The 21,414-nt window shown below is 39.8% G+C and overlaps 1 protein-coding gene across 1 annotated transcript in view; it reads left to right on the top strand.

Moving 5' to 3' along the window:
- PLEKHG1 (pleckstrin homology and RhoGEF domain containing G1) overlaps window positions 1-21,414 on the top strand; it is a 123,420-nt gene that overhangs the window by 52,305 nt on the left and 49,701 nt on the right. Inside the window, exon 3 of the mRNA XM_088537060.1 lies at window positions 18,684-19,222. Within this exon, the coding sequence (XP_088393186.1) occupies window positions 18,684-19,222 (539 nt within the window). The remainder of the gene's footprint in view (window positions 1-18,683; window positions 19,223-21,414) is intronic.

Here is a 21,414-nt window from a genome sequence, read left to right as displayed (position 1 = left end):
GAAACAAAGAGGAGAAACATATTTTGCTAACATAGCAGCTCAGAGTAACATTCAATTCCCCCTCAAAGATTCTGAAAAGCATGTAAACCGATAAGTATTTTATTGGCCTACAAGGAAGCAGTAAGGAAATTTTCAAGGAAAATATACATGAAATTACTGTTTTAGAAAAGATGTTATTCATATGCCTTTAAAGTAGGGAAGGAAAAGAAGCAAATGGAAGATGCTTTGTATGATTATTTCCTTCATACTTTTAAGAGCAATCACTAGAGTAAGAGATTTCAGAAGAGTAAATATTTGGGATGATATGTTGCCTGTATGTGATGCACTTCCCACAGTGCTACAAATATGCTGGAATCTCATATTCACTGGCAATGCGAGGGTAACTAGTGTATTTCTGCAACCATGTCAGGATTTTGAGAAAAATATGGATGTTATTTATCCATTTTTTAATGGTCTTGGACATCTTTTCTACTTCATTTATTTTTATAACTGGTGATTTCTATGCACTGAATTCTTATTGCCCTTTAGCTTTACTTGCTGGACCATAGTGTGGAGGAAGGACAAGGTGGGGGGAGTGCATTATGAAATCCCTTTCCTCACCTTGCCAAAAGGGAGAACTTTTCTTTGTATGTCTAGTTTAGAGTGTAAGGTAGCAAGTGACCAAAATATGCAGAATATTCAACATTGGACTTTCTGAAAGTAGCGAAGTAAAGCATCAATTTTTTAGGAGCCTTTTGGATTTGATACAGCCTACATAATAAATGAATTTATATTAGGCTTAGAAAGGTCTGTGGTTGTAGTTGAGTAGCTTTTACTCCAACATATGATTTATTTCCAATATACTCTATTTACTGTTTCAATAATGCTTATGTAAACCATGTATTTATAATAATAGATTTTGCTTTGTATTCCTAATGTGTATACTACATAATGGATATATTAAAATACTTCCTACTTATACATCATCTAGTTTTCTTACTTTGAAAGTACTCTTGCATGCAGTCATTTACTCTTTGCTAGATTAATATTAAACTTCCATTGTTATTTCCATTTTAAATCAGTACTTGACACTTAGTTCAGTAATGCCTGTCTCCTGTGGTCTGAAGAGTTGAGATCGTTGGCTACTTTTTGCACAGCTGGAGAAAATGGACGTGTTCATTTCTTAACCTTTTGACTTGCCTGTTTTTACAAGCCCAGCTGTTTTTGGTGGGGGATTGAAGTGTAGAGTGACAGCTTCAGAAGGAAACATCTTTTATTATGATCAGCGTGAAAACTGAGCCGAGTGCATCGGGGGGGTAGATGGTTACATAAAAGATTCCCACAAAAGAAAAGCCTCCGAACAGGACCCCATCTTCCTACACCTGATTGCCTTTGAGTTTTATTTACTCTAAAGAAACTATTACTCTAACTGGGAAAGTTTTAAAAGTTCAACTGAGGTACCCTAGGCATAGGGCTGTAAAAATGGCTTGTGATTTGTGAAACCACTGGTTCTTCCCTCTGAAAGAAAGCTCAAGAAAGTCAAGATTATCTCTTCCCTCAGTTCATGGGTCTGAAAAAGTCAAGACAACTGAGGTCTGTGTGGAGATCCGAAAGCACCCTCGCCATTGTAAGAAGCCAGCAGATTTAGAAGTTTAAAGCATTCACAGAGGTGTCAGTTTACAGAAACTGCATACTGAGTGTTTTTGATGGCATGCTGTCTTTAACCCCAAGCTCAGCAGAGTCCCAAATCACTGGTGCATAGAGATGCTGAAGAAAGAAGTAGCTTTATCTATCTTCTGATGCGAGGTATTATGTTCATCAAACCTTTCGTTTTCAGCAATTTAACACCAATCCTACTTTATCACACCTGGAAAGCATTTTAGCAACACCACTTAATCTTGACAGCATTTTCCCAGTAAAAGTGGGGGGTTTGGAGCAAGGTGGTGTGGCAGCAGGCAAGGTTTTTATCCTTCTCCCTTCAACCGCAAAGCAAAGTTGTATTGTACCAGAGCAGGATGTGTTGCCAAGAGTTCTTGCCCAGCAGGTAGGTATATGCATAATGTTGAAAGATACTTTCTCTCTCTGTCTGTCTGTCACTTTTTATGGTGTATGTTGCAGTGCCACAGATCAGTGCTGACAGCATATGCAAGATAGCTTTTGAACTAACTGGGCTTAGGAATAGATGAAGGCATGTTTGCTACAACAAAAGTTTTGACCAAAACTGTAACTACCTAAGCAAGTGTTGAGTGTTAACTGCTGGCTATACTGATGGAGATCCAGTCTCACACTAGCCCTGGGACCACAAGCTGCAGCGTTACCTTTGGGCTGCTGGGATTCAGAAGGTCCTGCTCAGCAGTACTACTGAAAATTGCTCCATCCCTGAGGTCACTTGGCATGACCTACAGCAACAGAGTGAAGAAGGTAAACAGGAATGCTTTTATAATGGAACTTTGTTTGGGGGTTTCAAAGCGTTTTGTAGCCTCGATAGGCTTCTGCCTAGCAAGTTTATGCATGCTGCTATTGCTAATGTGCAAATGAAGAGTTACGGCAGAGGGGAGTTTGCTGCATGTGTTCTAAGCTTAGTAGATGTTGAATTCTTTGGGTAGCTTGTTCATGAGCTAGTGTTGTTTCTTTGTGGGTGTGTGGGGTTTGTTTGTTTGTTGTTGTTGTTGTTGTTTTTTCCTCTTCCTTCTACAAGCTAAGTATCTAGCTCCAGGGCTTTCCTCCCTCCTCCTCCTCCCCCCCAGGTTATTGTATTTCTGCAGCTTCCCTTTCCTGGGGTCCTGAGCGCTTAGCATTTTGACAAGAGGCATCAAATTTGAAAACCCTCCATAGAGGGCTGTTATGAAAATTTGGGCCTAAATACCTTGGCATAATATAGGACCCAGAGAAATAGGTCAAACTTACCAGGCTAGAGGCAATGCTAAAACTTCATCATGTGTGACCTCTGATCTCTGTGGTGCTTTATTTCTATTTCGTAGGTTTATAACAAATTGCTTCTTTTTTAAAGTGGGTATTTCTGATAAAATACATGGTTGTCATCAATTTAAAAACAGTTTCAAGGTCAAGAATAAACTAACTAATTTGTGATACTAGATAATCTGAGAAAGTATAAGGGATCACACTTTTGTTCATTAGGTATATTTCTGTGGGGGGGGTTGTTTGTTTTTTCTTAAATAGTTTCTCAGGCAATCTGACTCTTAAGAGACAGACTCCAGAATATTAGCTGAAGTAAGGCACTTCCCTTGCATCAACTCACTTGTTTTCACTTTTTCTGATTATGGGAAGAAATAAATTGTTCATATTAAGACCTTAAGAGTTAAATGTATTGAAAAGATGTGCCAAATCCATTTAACTTATGGCAGGTTAGAATAAAATTCCTTCTTCAGGGATTATTTCTTTAATTTTACAGTTTTGAGCATAAATAGATATGGGATACAAGCTGAACTTTTAGAGTGCCCTAACACAATATTGATGCAGTAAATCCCAGTGACAAAGCTTGTCTTTTTAAGGGATAAATATGGACTCTTGGACCACCAGTATCTAACTAGAGAAGTATTTTTAGTGTTAGTAGAATTTTCTTTCTTTCAATTTCTGATTAAATTGTGTGAATGCTTCCTTAAAACTCATATGGGAGAAGTCCCTTGGTCTTAGCACTTTGGAAATCTGAAAACTTGGACTCTGTGCATGCCTTCTGTTCCATTTTTGGCAAGTTTGATTTTTTTTTTTTTTTTTTTTAAAAAAAAAACCCTATATATTTGTTCTGAATGAATGAATCTATTTCAGATGAGAATGTGGAGTTTCTTAGTGAATTACCTTTATTTAACCTAACTCTGTAAGCTATCACCTCACACACCCATTCATCTTTGTAACAAAAGGGATAAATGGAGGGGAAAAGCAGGGAGCGTTAAGGAGGGATTCCTAGCTACATCACTATGTATAGAGGATTACTATATTCTCAAAGCAGAACCACCAGTATCAGTGATATGCTCCTAAACTAACTGTGCTAGTTTGAATAGAGAAAAGTAAACACAAAAGAAAGGAATGTCAATACATGGGGCAAATGGTGGGCCCCAATGTAACACACTCAGCGCATACTCCATAATTGTTTTCCTGTTTGCTAAAGCTGATAATCAAGTCCTTTATCTTAAATATGCTTCTTGCCACCTCTGGATGTGAGAGACAAAGTGCTGACATAGTGGAACTTGAAGTTCAAAATATCCTTTTCAATGTATAGAAAACCTGAAAACAAATAAAACCCTGCAGCCTCTCCAATGAGAGCTCTGGCAAAGCACTATGGTATATTTTGCTTCCATCCTTAGATATATCATGCTAGCATGTCCTTGCTAAGAACAGCCTTAAAATGAAAACCACCACTCAAAGCGCTATAAGTTGACAATGGTAACTTGGCTAAGACTGAGAGGCTTTCAGGTAATTTTATCCTCACATATTCCTGTATGTAGTATTCTTCAAAGACAGAGTTGCTAGAAGATCTAAAAACAAAAAACAAAACAAAACAAAAAAAAACAAACAAAAAAATGCACTCTTCTGGTAACCAGGCATTATGCTTTCAGGAACAGAGTTTGTGTCAGAACCTTTTATTAAACCCTACAATGAGTTTATGTAGCCTTACCTTGATAGGCAACAGGATATTGATGTCTTGCACAACTTCCACCTGTTCACTATGCCAGTCAAAACCAAAAAATCTAAGCCCCAGAACAATGAAAACCCCCAAACCTCAACCAAGCACTACACAAAAGCCCCTTCTTGATAATTCTAGTAAAATTGTGTTACACTTTCCGGGAGATACTTTTTCTTGTACAGGTTAGGCTCTACTATGTCTGGCCATTCCACCGCTGAGCTTTTTAGAGCCTGGTGTGGGCTTCCATTCTGTCCATTAAAGTCCACAGGAAAGTTATGGTGTGGGCAGGGGGCTCTTCTGGTTTTAGATGGTGTTATTCTGAGTTGTGGTTAGCTACCCTAAATGTCATCCCAAAGGCAGCAGTCCGACCACAGGCAGTTTGACTCTCCTCGTTAGAGAGGCCCTTACCACTAGTAGCTTTTGTCACTGTTTTCAAAGGCTTTTACTCTAGTCTTGCTGGGAATGGAAGGTTTCTTCCAGATTGTTTTTGTAACCTTTAAAATATTTTGCAATCAACTTATAATTGGCAGGGCCTGTACATAGTTTAAAATGTTTCAAGTCATTTAGTTCAGATCATTTAAAAAAAAAAAAAAGTATTCACTGAAAAAATGACTGGAGTGGAAACTTTGCTGTCTTTTGGTGCTGATCAGTTGCAGAATGGATGTAGTTTACCCTCCTCACACTCCTTCTTCTAGGGAAGAATATTCTGTTTGTGCCACTTGAGGTTAGTGATTTTTGAATGCAAAAGTAAGTACAACTTAGGTCATCCATAACTATTGTGCAAAAATTGACAAAAAGAAAAATGATATGGGGAAGGAACTATCGTTCTGTTTTACTGAGTAAAATTAAATGAAGAAATTATTTGCAAGTCCTGCATAGTTGAAATGTATTGCTAGATAGTCATAACTGATCATCTGTTTTCATTCAGTTACTGATTAAATTGTGCGCAAATTTCACTTTCTCTTTTTTTCCCAAAATCTTGACTGTATAATTTCTGAATAACTTAAAGCTGCTTATTGCTTACATCTTGCCTACACAAGTAATACATGATATCAAATGCGAAAGGAGAGTATGAAAACGCCCAGCTACATGTCTTTTAACCCACACTTCCTTTGTAATAAAGCAACGGTAGGCAGGGTTTCCAAAGAGACTGGGGCTTGCAAAGTGAGCATGCTGGCTAATAGCCATGCTAACAGGCTGAAGGCAGGCGAATAATAGCCGTGTAGCGGCCTCTCGGGGTATCCCTCTGCCTCAGTGCTCAGTGGTGAATGTGCAGCATTGTTCGGTGGGGAAAAGTCTCCTAGCACTCAGCATGTCTAGGCAGAATGAGGGCACCTGATTTTTTTTTTTTTAGCTTATAGCCCCCTTGTAGCTGGGCTTGAGAATAGGGGTAGGAAATAGGCAGAGATCAGCAAGTCTCAGAAAACAGAGTGCTTGAGGTTGGGAGAGACCTCTGGAGATCATCTAGTCCAACCTCCTGCTCAAGTAGGATCACCTAGGGCATGTTGCATAGAACTGTGTCCAGGTGGATTTTGAAGATCTCAAAGGAAGAGACTCTACAGCCTCTCTGGGCAGCCTGTTTCAGTGCTCTGTCACCATCACAGTCAAGAAATATATATATTCACCACCCCCCGCTTTCCTTTTTGCCATGCAGTCAACTGCAGGTTGGTGTGCCAACTCTGTGCTTGTAGGTTGTGAATCCCCTGAAGAGGGTTTTCAGGTTACCTGTATTACCTGCATGAGCAGATGAGACAGCAGAAGGATCCCTCCAGATCCGAGTGCTGTGGCTGAATGTTAAGTGAAAGCATCTCTAAGGACACGTTAGAAAGCTACACTTGAAATTAAGAAAGGCATAGGTACTACAGGACATGCCTCAGTGAGGTTTTATAGCTTCATGTTGTTTTGATTGTGAGTTTAGGAAGAAAATAATTGTTACTGTTGTGTGCATTTCTTTTTTTAATATTGTTTAAGAAACAGTGGCCATGTGTAAAGTCGTGAGAATGCCTCTTAAATGCTATGCCATGCACTGAATTAGCTGAAAGATCCCATGATCTATTGTGGTTTGGAGTTGAAAAGCTTTGTTTTCTTTAAAAATATATAAAATCAAATTCATTGTTCTCTAGCACAGCTTTTTAAGAAAAAAACTGCTGTTATAACACAAGTAGTTAATACATAATGTGCCTCTCTCCTCCTCCCTGACCCCATGACATTGTGTCGTAGTATTTGCCCTTCTAGCTATACTTCCCAAGGTCTGAGCCGTGTGTTTTGCATTTGAGGTTTTGATTTGGATCCTGACTGTAATACTAAAATAAGGAGGGATTTGGTACTCCTTAGAGAAAAAAAGGCGGGGGGAGAGGAAGAAAAAAAAAAAAAAAAAAAAAAAGCAAGATAAAACAAACCAGCAAAAATAATGGAGGTAAATGCCACTTTAATGTGAAAGACAAGACTTGAACTTTTTTTGAACAATGTGCTGTACTAAGGAGTTAAAGCTTCTAATTTAAACTTTTTTCCTTTATCTCTACAATCTACGTTGCTCCCCCAAACTATTTACTGCATGTACACAGAATTAGATGAGGTGTTTTTTATAGTTAACATGCTCAGTAAAATTTGGCCAAAATAGAAATGTTTGAAGACTGTAACAGCGTATCAATATGGTATTATCAGGAGCTGTAAAATAGAAGCAGGAAGGTGGCTGTGATGCCTTTTATGTATAGCATGCAGCAGTACATTTTTCCAAAGAGCTTTCATGCCCCTGTCCTGTTTCTGTATTTCCTGGATTGACAAATGTTGCCTGGTAAATCAAACAGTAGAACTCTAAAGACCTCTTTTCATTGTTTTCCTTTGTAGGGTACTATGAGTATATAAAGTTAAAATAAAATATCCATAGCCTTACATCCAGATATGGACATTAAAGAATTAAAACTCTAAAGTGAAGTTATTTTTCTGCAGCTGTTGGCAAAGAATAGATTCTGCATTTCATGTAGCTTTTACTTTTAACAAACTGACTGACTGCCTTTCTGGTTCAGATTAAGCACATTGTTCTAATAAGAAGAAAGTGCAGAGGAAGACTCATGACTCAGTGAGTCAGTCCTTGTGAATTGTGCACCAAATGTTCACTCAAAGCAAGTCCAAACTTCTTATATTTGCTTCCTGTAACTGATCACTGATATGTGATATGTATTGCAGGCATTAACACCATTATACATGGATACAGATGCTAAACTGCTCAGTACACTGGTAGTGCTCAGTACACTGATCTATGATCATCTTAATTCATGCTTGGATTCTCAGATACAACAGTACTAAGAAAATTGTTATCTGTCTGTGACAGGAATATTGTTGTTCTCAGTGATTTGACTTTGTGAAATAATAACTAAAAAGTAGTAGCAAGGGGCAAATACTGCATGAGCCTAGAAGCAATTTCTAAAGCATTGCTAAGTCACTTTCTCATCTCAAAAGCTATTACAGTGGAATAGCTTTCATAGGGATATGGTAAAGCTTAATGTCAATACAACAGGGGTTAGTCAAAATAAGATAAACAGCAGATCAGGATTAAAAAGAATTGACAGAAGAAAACAAGAATAAAGATGTTTGACAATTGCCTTATTGCAGGTCTCTTGTATGTGGTAGCACTGAGAGCATCTTGACTTTTTGCAGTAACCAGTCATTCCTTTGCCATTTGGTACTCCAAGTCTTCTGGGTCTTATGTGTGTAAAGAACATAATTAACTATAGAAGCAACAGAGTAGAAGGAGTTGCAGTGTATATATAGTGCTTTGAACTTGAAGACCTGCTTGTTTTCTAATTATTTTTTTATTTCAAAAGCTGTGAGATTTTAAGTTGCTAATTGTCATATGCTGTAAAAATCTGTCACTGTCCTTCATTGAGACCAGAGTGTTTATCTTCAACAGACCTGTATTCAGTGATATTGGGGGTCTGAAAGAACTGTTAATTTTATAAAAACCCTTTAGAAATAAGGCACGCTGTTACCTTTTGAGCAAAGTGGCCATAGAAAATGACTGATTACTTGAAATGGCAGAGCCAGCCTGTGGTGGACATAGACCAACCACCATTATGTCTTAATTCCGACATCAGTGGACTTTAAGGATTCTCCTCCCTGGGATACAAATACACATACACAGGCTTTGTTTTTTGCTTTTTGTTTCTTTTTTTTTCTTTTTAAGGTTTTATTTTTGTCTAAAACAGGAAGTCCAACAAAAAAGTCTTATTTTATTTTAAACGCAAACATCTGTTAGTATGAACCTAGCGTTGTTATTTCAGTTCTGTTTCAAAATTTTTATTGCTAAACTTTCTGAGATGCGGAGGAGGTTCCAGTAAATGTTTACAACTCACAGTTGGGAGAAATCATTTCACTGAATTTAAAGGAAAGTATCAATTACATAACATTTCTGGACCTAGTTTCTATTCTGAAAGTCACCTATTTCAGAGAACTGACATTTACAAAATGCCTTTTTTTTTTTTTTTTTTTGGGATGACTTTCAGGGAAGGACTTGGAAATCAATGCAAAATTCAGTGGAGGAATTTTAAAGAAATCAGGAGACTATTAAAATGAATTTTAAAGTGCGAATCAGTTTGTGCTTAAATATTGTAGTTATGAGTTCTTATTAAATTGAAAGAGATGAGTTATATGAAGGGTTGTCCCTTCTTTTTTGTCACCCAACTAAATATGTAGTTGTAAGTCATCATTTTGTTCTGCTGAAACTGTGCATGCTTCTAGAGTTTTTTGCCAACTTTATATTTCTGGCTAGGAAACATTTAAGCTTTAAGGTTAAACTTTACAATGTTTTCAGCAAAGCAGCTAGTGCATTGTGCTGCACATGGAGTGCCAGACGAGGACTTCAGTGCCCTTGAACCTGCGGTAGACTTCAAAAGTTTGAGCTTCAGTAGCAGCCTCAGCTTGACTGGGTGAGGTTGAATGCTCATCATTAACTTATTGATGTGACGGGACACTTGCTTGGAGCAGCAGACTATTTGGGAGAGAAGCAAGTAAAAGATGGAGTTGATGTCCTAGCAGTGTTGCCTTCCATCCTACCCTAGGTCCCTGGAGTGATAACCATGCTGTGTGCTGCGGGGCAGAGAGGAGGGACTGCGCGCGCATAGGAGAATTCTCAGGGAAGCTGCAGCATTGAAGTTTGAATATAAAAAGGCTTAAAAATTTAAGCAGCATCCTGTTGAAACGTTTATTCTTAGCCCTTCAGAGTTGTCTTCGCTAAATGCCAGTATGGGTGGGTATGGATAGAAAGGATATAAAATTTTCGACTGCCTTTTAATCTGAGGTAGAAAAAAGAATGGTGTCTTTATTCTTATGTATACACTTAAATGTCAGTATTTTCACTGGATTTTCATTCAAGCTATCTTGCAGATTTGCTAACTACAGTGGTCCATCTTTTTTAAATGGAGGGGTAAAACCAACTCCCAAAATTGTTGATAAAAATCATTCTAAAGGGCCTATAAATGGAGCATTGGATCCATATACTGTATTTGTGTTGCAGTGCCTCAGCAGCACGTGACAGGTTGTTTCTTTCTTAGGCGTCTCTGCAGTACTGTATACAGATTAAATAGCTACTGCATTGCAGAGTTATTAATACATTACACTGCATTTTCAGTGAAGATGTCAGCATGTCCTCTAGAATAACTGAATGTACTCTGTGGTTGAGTAATTTTTTTTCTTTTTTTTCTTTTTTTAATTTTGCTGAAGAGAACTTATTTCTTCAGTAAGTCATTAGCCAGATGGAAAATACAGAATAACTTTATTCCTAACTTCAATAAACTGCATTTATTAAGTTTACAGAAATCAAGACTTTTCTTCAAAACAAAAGCAGGTCACCCTTCTTTCAGCTTTTCATCCTGATGCATTAATAATGTGTTCTTATGGCACTCTGCATACAGCAGGAGAGAGGACAGGTCAGATAAAGGAACAGAATGCCAAATTCTAAAAGATGCATTTGATAAACAAAAGCTCAAACCAGGGATTTTGAAGTGTTAGAAAATGAGGATAGATGATGCAAAGAAAAAAAACACATTATTTTTCTTGCACTTTCTTTTTCCCATTCATTGTCTAATGTGTATCTCAGAAAAAGGCTTTGACTTTCCATTCTCCTGAACTGACAAACCTTGCTGCTATATGTATTTAAGGCAGTCAGAAGCCGTTTTGACGTAGGGTAAATGTTTGCTGACTTACATATAGTGACTAAGGGAGAGCTAAGGCCAAATGCAGATGTGAGGAGATGAAAAAGCAAGATATGTTGTAGAGCAAGGACCTCTGCCCCCTGCAAAGGTAAGGTTTGTGAGGAAGCTGATGCTCTCACTGCAGCCCCTGCTTGTCCAATCCAGCCTGCTGAGGCAGAGGGGAGAAGGTCTGTGCAGAGACTGACTGTGGGTCAGCTGGGCACTGCACTTGCTTCGAGCCTTAAGAATTCAGGAGGTTCCTTGTAGTGGAATGGCAACTTCCTACTTTCTTGGTAGCAATGTTCACATATATTAGGACAATAGTTTGTAGAAGTGACCAAGGAATGGCCTCTGGTTGACACTGTGCAGGATTGCCCAAGAGTTGGCTGAAACCTGCCTCAAAGCCAACATAAACTGATCAGGAAAGGAGGACAAAAGGTACAAGGGAAGCAGAGGGTCAGAGAACTAAATAACTAATCAGTTCTGAACATTCCCAGTTCTTCTTTACATGATGTTCCAAGTCTCTGGTTGCCCATTTTCCCATATAGATGGGCTGTACCTGATGTCTGCAGGAATTGTCGTGTTGCCCAGGCTGGAATGGGTATGAATGTGCAGCATAGCAACTGTACAGGAAATCTGCCACCTTCACGTATACGTGTAGGTGATCAAGTACCCATGTATTGCACTCTGCAGTATGTGCCAAGGATGCTAGGACCACTGTTGTACATCCTGTATTTATGAATGTGTCCAGGACTTATGGATGTAGGTGGCCCTGTCTGACGTATTGTACAGAACTTTTAACAAGGGGTGTGTGTATGTATACTTATTGCAATGTTTAACCATAAAAAATAAAATAATAATAAAAAAAAAAACAGGAAGTGGAGCATGTCTCAGAGACCTGAGCTGGGGCCTCTTGGTAATTGCTTGTATACACCTAGTCTTTAAACTTGGGTAAAAGGGACTTTCACCCTGACAGTGCGGGCTGTTCAGATCAAAGTGTTCCGTGGCTTGAGACGATGGCCATTTTCACTTTCTTTCTCTGACTCCAGGTTCCTGCTGAAAGCTGCTGCTCAAGGAGTATGCTCTTTAAGAAACTTCAAAAGAAATCTGTGGGCAAGGGGGGAGAGAGAGTGAATTTTAAGAAGGAGTCTTTAAAGACCAGGTCTTGTCTGTGAGCTATGTTTGGGCACGCAGCTGGGGGAGCACACCTGGGACATGGTGCCACCAGCAGCTGGCAGATCCAATTTGCTTCTCTGCACAGTCACTACCTCCCTGGCAGGGTCAGCTTATACTAGGCACTGTTTCCCCCAGTTAGCATCAGTCTGAGAGCCTTGGACTCTGGATGATTTTAATAATCATCTTGTTTTCATCCCACTGTCATCCACCCAGCAGCTGCATCCAGCATTGGTCTGAGATGTACTTAAAATTGTCCTTTCTTCCTTTGTAGTATGCATTTTCCCAGGTAAGTGAAGAGTCAGCCTGCCTGGCATCATGTGCTCTTTTTAACTAGTCAGCCAACCCAGTGAGCTAGAGCAAGACTTTACTGTAGAATTCACAGACAGTCCCTGTTAAGGAAAACTAAGCTTTGGGTTTGCAGGAAGAGCTAGAATTGGAGGGTGAACAAGAAAAGTTCTGTGTTAGACCCACTCTATTTCTTCATGTCTTTTCTTCTGTTTTGCCTCTCTTTGTCCCTTTTCCTGCCCATGCATTTTTTTTATTGTATTTTCTGCAATGTAGCACAGAGAATCTGATGGTTTTAGCACTTTTCTCTAAAAGCCTCTCCTTCCCCCCGCCTTTTTTTTTTTAAAAAAAAAAAAAAAAAAAAAAGCTAGGCACTGCAAAAGCCTATTTTTGATTTTATGTGTATGTAGGATCCAGAATGATCCTATTTAATTAGTGTTGCATGCTTGAGGGAGTTTCTAACATAAATACAGCTACATCCCTTGATGTTATTGTGAAATATTTGCTTTGCATGCTTATCAATATTGCCTTCAAATCAAGGGGCAAAGCGTAAGAGCCACCATGGAAGTGTGGGCTGTGTGTGGTGTTTTTATAGCACCATGCCTGGAAAAATGGAAGTTCCTGGGTGTTGCTCAGTGAAGTGTGTGCTGCAAGTTGCCCACAGCCATGTCCATTGTCCCGTCCCTGAGCCGAGTGATGTCATGTTTCATTTAAGGCTCCCGGCAATGCTGGAGGCTGCCGGTGCGCTGGGAAAAAGGCAGTGAGAAAGTTGTGAATCAGGTTTCTCTAAAGCCTTTGTGTTTAGGGTTGTGATAGATAAAAGCTGACTCATGCAATATTTCTGGCGGAGGAGCTGTTTGGACTAGCAAGAGCTTCTCGTTTTACCTGCGTGCCCAATGAGGTAATTGTGGAACAGCTGAAGGCAGAGCGTGCGCTTCCCCGCTGTTACACAGGTAAGCTGGGGGCTGCTCCGAGAGGATTTGAAACAGAGCGAGGGCTTGTTTGCTCTCTGAGCAAGGAGCCAGAGACATTCCACAGTGGTGAGATACTGTCGCAGAGGATTTTCCCTTGCAGTAACGCGCTTGGACATTAGCGTGCTTCGTTATGACAGAGGCTATTCTGCTTTAAGTATTGCATGGCTGGGGGAGTCATTTGACAGCGGCGCACTGGTTGATACATTTTTTTCCTTGTAAGATTGCTAATAAATGGAATTTCTGTTGCTCAAAGTTCAGTTAAAGTACTTGGCAAGATATTGTATGTGACAGCTAAGAGTGAATTCATGATATGCAGAGATCTAATCCTGCAAAAATTATAGCTCTCTAATGTGATTTTGTTCACAGAGGAGGTTAGTTTTAGAAATGACCTGTGCTAATGCTCAGAATTTAGTTGGGGGGAAAAAATGGCCTTCCCTTAGGACTATTCAAAGCAGAGGATATGGAGAGTATATTTAAGAAGGCTGTAGTGGGGATTATTGTAGGGAATGCTTTTTAACCTTTTTCAGTCAGATGCATAACGCTTATGTTTTCAGTTTCACTGCAGTAATTGAATTTGGTATTGAATGTTGGAATTGCTTTAAACGGTCCTGCTTATTTGTATCTACCACCTAATTGGTTTATTTGAAATGTGAACATATTTCAAAACAAGGGAAAGGTTTCTTGTAGTCTCATCACTTTTATTTGGCCAAACTTTCAGAGGATGTGAAGCTTGTAATTTCTGTGTTAATATTGACTTTGTAGATTACATCTTAGGTGGCCTTTTTCATAATAGAAGAAAGGCAACAACAGTAATTATGAATATAAATGACTTGCAAGTTTTTAGTCACGCATTACACATTAAAATGTCACATGTTGTAAACAACTTGGAGAAATAAACATCTAAATTTAGACAGGGCTGGGGGTCTTTGAATCTAATTATAACACTGACTCAAAGCACTTTCTCTTATTGCATGCTCATGTTTTAGAGTAGCCAAAGCTATGGAGAAAATGGAAGACCATTTATCATTGTTATGAAAATAGCTGTAGGAAGAAGCAATATATTAAAGAATAGCAAATGACAGAAACATATGCACTTACTGATGAGTGAGTGCGGAAGACATTAGATATGCTGAGAAACTTGCTCTCCACGTGATTTTCATGCGCTGACTAGCACTGCAGTTGCCTGCTGGGGTGGCGTGCAGGTCCCTCTTGCCCTTGCACCACTGCGGATAGGTGCATGTTGTTATTTTTGCTGGTGTCTCCCGTTGTGCCATGCTGGCACGGGGGCTGCATTTTGGGGAGGGAGATGGAGGGGGTAGGGAGGTCTGCAGTGGACGGGGGAGGCTGAATCTATGCAAGGGCACAAACAAGAAGTGACCTTGTTCAGGGAGCGCGCTTCTTTGTGAGTCCGGACAAATATGCAATTATCCTCCCCTCGGCGCCGCACTAACAAGCGATTACTGTTGTGCCTTAATTGAAGCAGGCAAATTGAAGATCGTCTCTCTCCCCACCCCCCTGTTGAGTTAAATACCGTTATTCACGAGTCATAACAGTTCTCAATGTTATTTTTGCTGCTTTACGGAAAGGTTCAGCAAACAAAAGAGTATCTAACAAAATAAGTCGTGAACCAGGCCAGATGTGGGTCAGGGAGTAAAAGATGTAACACAAAGTACATACTTCTGAGAAGATTTGGTGATACCTAGAATTACAAACTGTTTACAGCCTGATTTTTAATTTTATTTATTTAATTGTTTTTAAGATAAATATACCTAACTCTTTGTGATACTGTTGAAACTGGGGTGAGGGTGAAGGGAAGAGAAGGGTAGCTCCTTGTAAATTAGGCTCTTGAGGAGCCCAAGAAGTGAATTTGCCTTTCATGAGAGGTTTGAACTAAAGACAGAAATTTGTAAGAGGTCACAATGTTTTCAGAGGTGCCACCAGGAAAAGACAGCCATTGCTATTATGGCATGTTGAGACCAACCTGGGAGGCGCTTTCCCCTCTCCCTCCATCTACTGCTTTGTAGTTTTTTCACCAGTCAATAGGTACAAAGTTCAGGCAGTTGATGAGAAACTCTTTTGCACTAATACTGTGTCAGTGCTGTGAAAATCCTGATGTTAACCTGGCAACGAAGGATGGGAAAGTGACCATGACAATGAAGGGGGTTCAGTTTCTACCTTTTCCAATGATCCTCCACTTTGGAGAAATCACCTAGTGTCTCTGGTCCTGGCTGCAGCAGCAGGAGTAGCGCTGCCTTGGCCCACAGGATGGTCTTGAAGGTGAGATGAAAAACTTAAGGAAAACTTTTTCCTCCTGCGTTATTGCAGAGGGTTTAAGATTTTGTAGCGGTTACCTGCAGCCCAGACGAATTCAGAGATAGACAGAGCCAGGGCTTGTCCCAAAGCTTGAGCTTGAACTGGCAGGATGCACAGTGTTTGTTACAGTGCTTGGAAGTTGAGGGAAGTAGTTTGTTTCCTGGTTTTGTATCATGCCAAAATCCCCCGTCAGGTTTCTTGTGCCTCTGTGCGGAGCTTCCCAGGCAGCATCTGTGAAACTGAGATGCATTTTGAGCTGGCTGGAGGGAGCTCAGTTTTGGTGCTCAGGCTGAAGGAATGTCAGGCCCTGGACGATGTCTGTGGGGGTTTTCCGACACTTGTTTCACTGACCAGGCACCTACTGGGCACAATTTTAGCCAAAATATCTCTGCAGGAAGGCCAAATGGCCAGTTTGGACTTGTCTAAAAGTAATAAGAATAAATTTGAATAAAGCATAATTTGAGGGAAGTAGTCAAGGGTGAATTCTGAGTACAAAATGGTTTGCTTGGTATAACTTATGTAGGGGCATGGGAAGAATGATTTGTATGGAAATGGAGGGACCTGAGTCACATGCTTGTGGCTGACACTTCCCTTGCCTACCAGGTGCCTGGAGCTTTACCAAAGACAGGAGAATACATGAGAATGCAGGAGGCACCACGTTTAAACTGTCAAAACTGATCCTTGCGTTTTTAACAGGTAACAAAATTGTCGTTAAGCAAGGAAAGAGAATATGGTGGAGTAGTGGTTTTAATTTCTTCTTTCTTTTCTCTTTATAAAGACATGTTAAAAAGCACCTATAGCTTCTGCATACAAGTATGTTGTATAAAAATATTTTTATTCATTTTCAGTGACCGGAACCGTTTTGTTTGGTTTTATATGTATGAGCTTTGCAATGTTTGCAAAGCAAATATTACATATTAATGTCTTCAGGTTATCTGAAAGGCAGACAACATATCAGTAAAACAGGAAGAAAAGAGCATGGAGTAATGGAATGTAACAAAAACCTTTTATTTTCCCACTAAACGCAGCTAATCAGGTGTTTCTTTGTCGTGTAATTTTAGAAAAATCTCTTGGATGAAGTTAGCGGAAGGGTATTCCTGTTATCTTGTTTATCCTGTACATTTTTCAAGGGGGTTTACATCTGCCCAGCTACTCTGTGCTTTCTAACTGAACTTGAAAAATGATCCAAAGCTGATAACAAAATACATTCTTCCTTATCAAAAATGCATACTTTCTTATCACAAGCAATAGGAAGGCAAATATCTTTGTCCATACCCATTTTGCTTCAGTTTTAAATATTTTTGTTGTTGTTGTTTATTCAAAAAACTTTTAATAATATAACTTTCCTGGGGTGGTGGTGGGGGGGGTGCAAAAAGCGGGGAGGAAACTGAAAGGTCATACACTTTAAGATAAAACCTCTTATATAGAGATATTTGTGGGATAATAGGTGTGTATATATATTTAGGGATATGTGGGTGGAGGGGTGAAATCAGTTTTTAATCTAATGGCCACACTGTGCCCCAGGTAACAGATTAGGCTCTAGTGTCTATTGTTAATTCCATGAATTACCTTGAGGGCATTATTCCCTTAAGAGAAAGCTAATGCCATCGTCACGTAATGATAGTATTAAATACCAATGTACAAATAAAAATCTTACATGTTCAACATAGGCCAAATAACCCTTTTTCTGGCTTTTTTGTTTGCTTTTGGTGTTTTTATTTTTAAAGAATAGGATCTTTTTGTCGTTCACTTGTTTGTTTTAAGACCAGAGATTGGTTTGAATGTATGAATTTGTTTTGCAATTCATTTGTTGAATGATTTTCTTCCTATCCACAGACCAAGAGCAGCAGCAGAAGTGTTACAGACTTTGGTTTTGCTACCACAAGGGAAAAAAAAAATCTGTTTTAGTTTAGGAAAGGCCATTTTAAATGGTGGGTGGGCTTAATTTGCAGCTTTATTGGTTTTCTAACTGAAACTGCTATCTAAAATGCTATTTGCCAATGTGTTTTTTGAAAAATAGTTGTCACTAGAGTAAAGAAAAAGAAAAGCAGGGGTCATGGGTAGGGGAAAGACTAAGCTACTGTTGCATCAGTAGCTTCAATATTTCTTCTCATGAAAAATTGTCACCAACTTACATTTTTCACAGAATAGATACTCTAAAGCTTTTTGATTTTGAGATGAAAAAATCTGGGTTGACACAACTTAGTGAAACAGATCCTTCTTTGAATTCAATTTACCTCTAGTGTAACTGGCTTTACCAATTGTCATGGTGCTTCATACCAAAACTGGCTAGGGACATATATGCCTTGCATCCTGAATATTGTGGGTTTTTTTGTTGTTTTTTTTTTTTTTTTTTTTTTTTTCAAACTGGCTAATAAAAAAGTGAGTAGACTGGATGTACTGACAGAAAGATAGGCACCTTACTTTGTACTGATATAAAAAATAGCTGTGGGCCAGTTGAAAGAGATAACAATCTAGCTTGAGTTGAACAGATTCAGAACAACTTATTTTCCCAATAGAAAAATGAATTATTTGGCAGTATTACTTCCTGTGGGGTTTTTTTTTTTTTGAAGCTGTTTTTAATTTCTTTTTTCTTACTGGAAATCATTCTGATGATGCCTCTGAACTGAGTGTAACTTCAGACTCCTGCTGTTGTTGCAGGAGCCACCGCAAGCTCTAATGGATAGCTGGTTTCAGTTTCTGTTTGACTGTGTTGGCCTGCAGCATTGACAGTGATCCTGTTACATATCATGAGCACAATTCTTTACACCTTCAAACCTTCCAGACCAGGATCAGCTTGGAGCAAGCGAGGACTCTTCCCACCACTTTTTTAACCCTAGGTGAACTCTTTGGGTCTTTTTTCTCTCCTGTGCAGTGCACACGCCGATGGCAAGCCCAGCACCTGGAAGGAAGCGTGTGAGCAGGCAGTGTGCTGTGCCTGGGCAGTGTGCTTTGCCTGCAGTGCGTTAGAGCTGCCATAGGCAAAGCCATGGTATTCTGGGTGTCTTCTGTATAAAGTTGCTCTATGTTACATCCGTATGCTAAGCATTGAACATGTCTGTTTCTAGCTCTTTTGTTATATGGACAACAGAAGTGAATCTGCTTCTCCATATTTATTTTTTTCAGATGGTTTCCATTTGCCTCTTGAAGTTTTACCGTCTGTGACAGAGGCCCTTGACTCCAAGGCAAAAAGGGAAGATTTGCACAAGGAGAACAGACCTTTCCATTACTGTGAAAGAAAAACCATGGAACTATCGGATAGTGACCGTCCTGTCAGCTTCAGCTCCACTTCCTCCTCTGCTTCCTCCAGGGACAGCCACTGTTCCTTTGGAAGCAGAATGACCTTGGTTTCCAATAGCCATTTGGGCTTGTTTAGCCAGGATAAAGAAACGGGGGCCATCAAGCTAGAACTCGTCCCAGCCAGGCGGTTTTCCAGCAGCAAGCCACGCAAGAACACCCCAGCAGAGCAACAGGAGACTGAGGAAAGCCTGGAAAAAAGGCCGAGCATGCCAAGGAAAGCAGAACCAAAAGGAGCAGGCAAGAACTGTGCAATGTCCCTGACCACAGAGCCTACCAGTCCCAAGCTCCTCTACGTAGACAGGGTTGTCCAAGAGATTTTGGAGACAGAGAGAATGTACGTGCAGGATCTAAAAAGCATCGTAAAGGTAGGATTCTTGATTAGAATGGAGTGCCTATTTTATATCGTTTCTCATTTTACACTGAGACAGGCAGATTTGACAGTGCAGTTGGCGTTTGTGGGTAGACCCCTTGTAAATTAGCATGATTGTTTTTATTTTGTAATTTCTATTTGCTTAGATAAACGTAAGCTCTTATCACTTCATGAAGAAGTAACAGACAAAAACATCTTGGTGAACTGTGCAGTACTGTGTGTTTACAAAGAAATGTACAATCCTGTTTCCTGGAATAGAGCAAGGAGCAAGTAGGAGACAGCTTCTTTACGTGTAGTTCCACATTCCTTTTACTGCTTTATCTGAAGGGTCTCCCTCTTAGATTCTGGCCCTCCCCCCCCCCCCCCCAAAAAAAAAAAAAATTACTAGTCTTGCAAGTCCTTTCTTGCCTTTTTCTTTCTCCCTTTTGTGCAATCTGACAGCTATAGGCTGTTCACTCCCAGTCCTGGGCCTGTAGTATTAAATATGGCTTACGTATTTGATGGAAAACCCTATTGTTTTCACTGTTATAGAATCAAATTGGTTCTCTTTAATTCTGAAAGGGTGATGACTGTGGCATCTGCTGGTAGAGTGCAGTTTTTGTTTAGTCCCCAGCCCAACAATGTCTTTGAGTATTCCTTTCTAGTACTGGGAATGTGTCCTTATCCTTTATGCAGATTGTTCTGCTTCAGGTACTTTAACTGTGCCCATCCCTATCATCTTCATTTGTGTTTATGAAGACTATAAGCAAGTCGCTTGGTGTTCTTTACATACTTAACCTACATGTGTGATACCAGCACCCACAAAAAAGGAATTCCTGACAGCTGGATCTGTAGTGTACTGTATCTACAGTAAATGGTTTTAGGTAGCTGTATGTGCTAGTCTGGAAAAGAACATACAAGTCAGCTGCTACCCCCACAATACCATACAGAATTTCAATAAAGAGGAAAAGGCCAAGTCTTTGATCACACAGATGCATGTGTTCATTTCCCTTCCAAACCTCCCCCTAAAATATTCTCACAAAGAAGCCTTTATGCAGAACCATCTTCATTTCTACAGCTGCTGCTGTGTCACTAAAGTCAGTTTTTGCTTAAGTTTAATTTTGGTAGTGTTAAAGACTGTTTGTCATATGCTACTGAAGCAAGGCTGCCTGCATACATAGTCACCATTCACTGGGCATGACCTGCGTGTTTCTGAAAACTTCATCCCTCATTGCTTCCCCTCTGCAGTAAATTATGCAACTTGAGAAACTGGAAACTATTATTGACATAATCTTAGCTGATGCTTGCTAGGAACACTTTAAGCATCACTATTGTGAATGTGGAGTAAATGAGCTCTTAAAATTAATGAAGGAACTTTGGGAGCTTACCTGTGAAATGCCAAAGCATGTACTGCATCTAATAAATCAGGAATCTTGAAAACTTTGTGTGGCTTTAGCAGCCTATCTGAGAGATTATGTAATTGGCAACAGGATTTTTTTAGGTAGGTACTGAGGATCCAAGGGCTTCAAAGGAGCTTCTTTCCCTATGAAGAGGACAGGAAGGGACCAGCTACCTCAGCCTGTGCATGTTCTTCACTTGGTTTCGGGGGAGGGAAGTGCGTTTGGAAACATCTATTTTCACGCATTTTTCAGAATTCCTTTCTTAATAAGTCACCTTGGCAACACTGCAGTGATTTACCCAACTAAGGGTGGTGGTTGTGGGAAGATGGGAAGACTCCAGACATTTGTAGGAGTGCTGCAGCCTTTGAGGATTTTGATTATCTGAGCCTCTGTGACTTGAGGCCATTTAGTTTGGCAGACAGATAACTGGCACAGAGCCAAAATAAGATGAAGGGAAGCAGCACAATCTGTCTTTTTTTCTAAATAAACATGGGTCAGGTTTTGGCAGCTTGTTAGGAATTGGGATGAGAATGGGAAAAGGGGAGCTGGGGGAAGGTCAGAGGGCGAGTGCTGCCTAGGAAGGGTATGGGAACTGAAGGGTGGGAGCTGGTGGAAGAAAGCATAAGTAAGTAAACTAATATTAAGTGGGGTGAGTAAATTATTAGAGAAAAACAATATGAGGAAATAAGAGCAAACCCAGGAACTGGAAAGTTGAGGGCAGTATGAAATAGAGTGGAACTAGAGCTCTCTGGGGAGTTTTGTAATGGACTACAACACAGCAGAAGCTTATGCACACAAACTAAAAATA

The sequence above is a fragment of the Tinamus guttatus genome, unplaced genomic scaffold, assembly GCF_059628265.1.
Source record: "Tinamus guttatus ecotype Peru unplaced genomic scaffold, ASM5962826v1 Tinamus_guttatus_pri_ptg000716l, whole genome shotgun sequence".
Classification (NCBI taxonomy): Eukaryota; Metazoa; Chordata; class Aves; order Tinamiformes; family Tinamidae; genus Tinamus; species Tinamus guttatus.
Note: the sequence above shows the minus strand (reverse complement) of the source record. Positions and strands in the feature narration are given on the sequence as shown.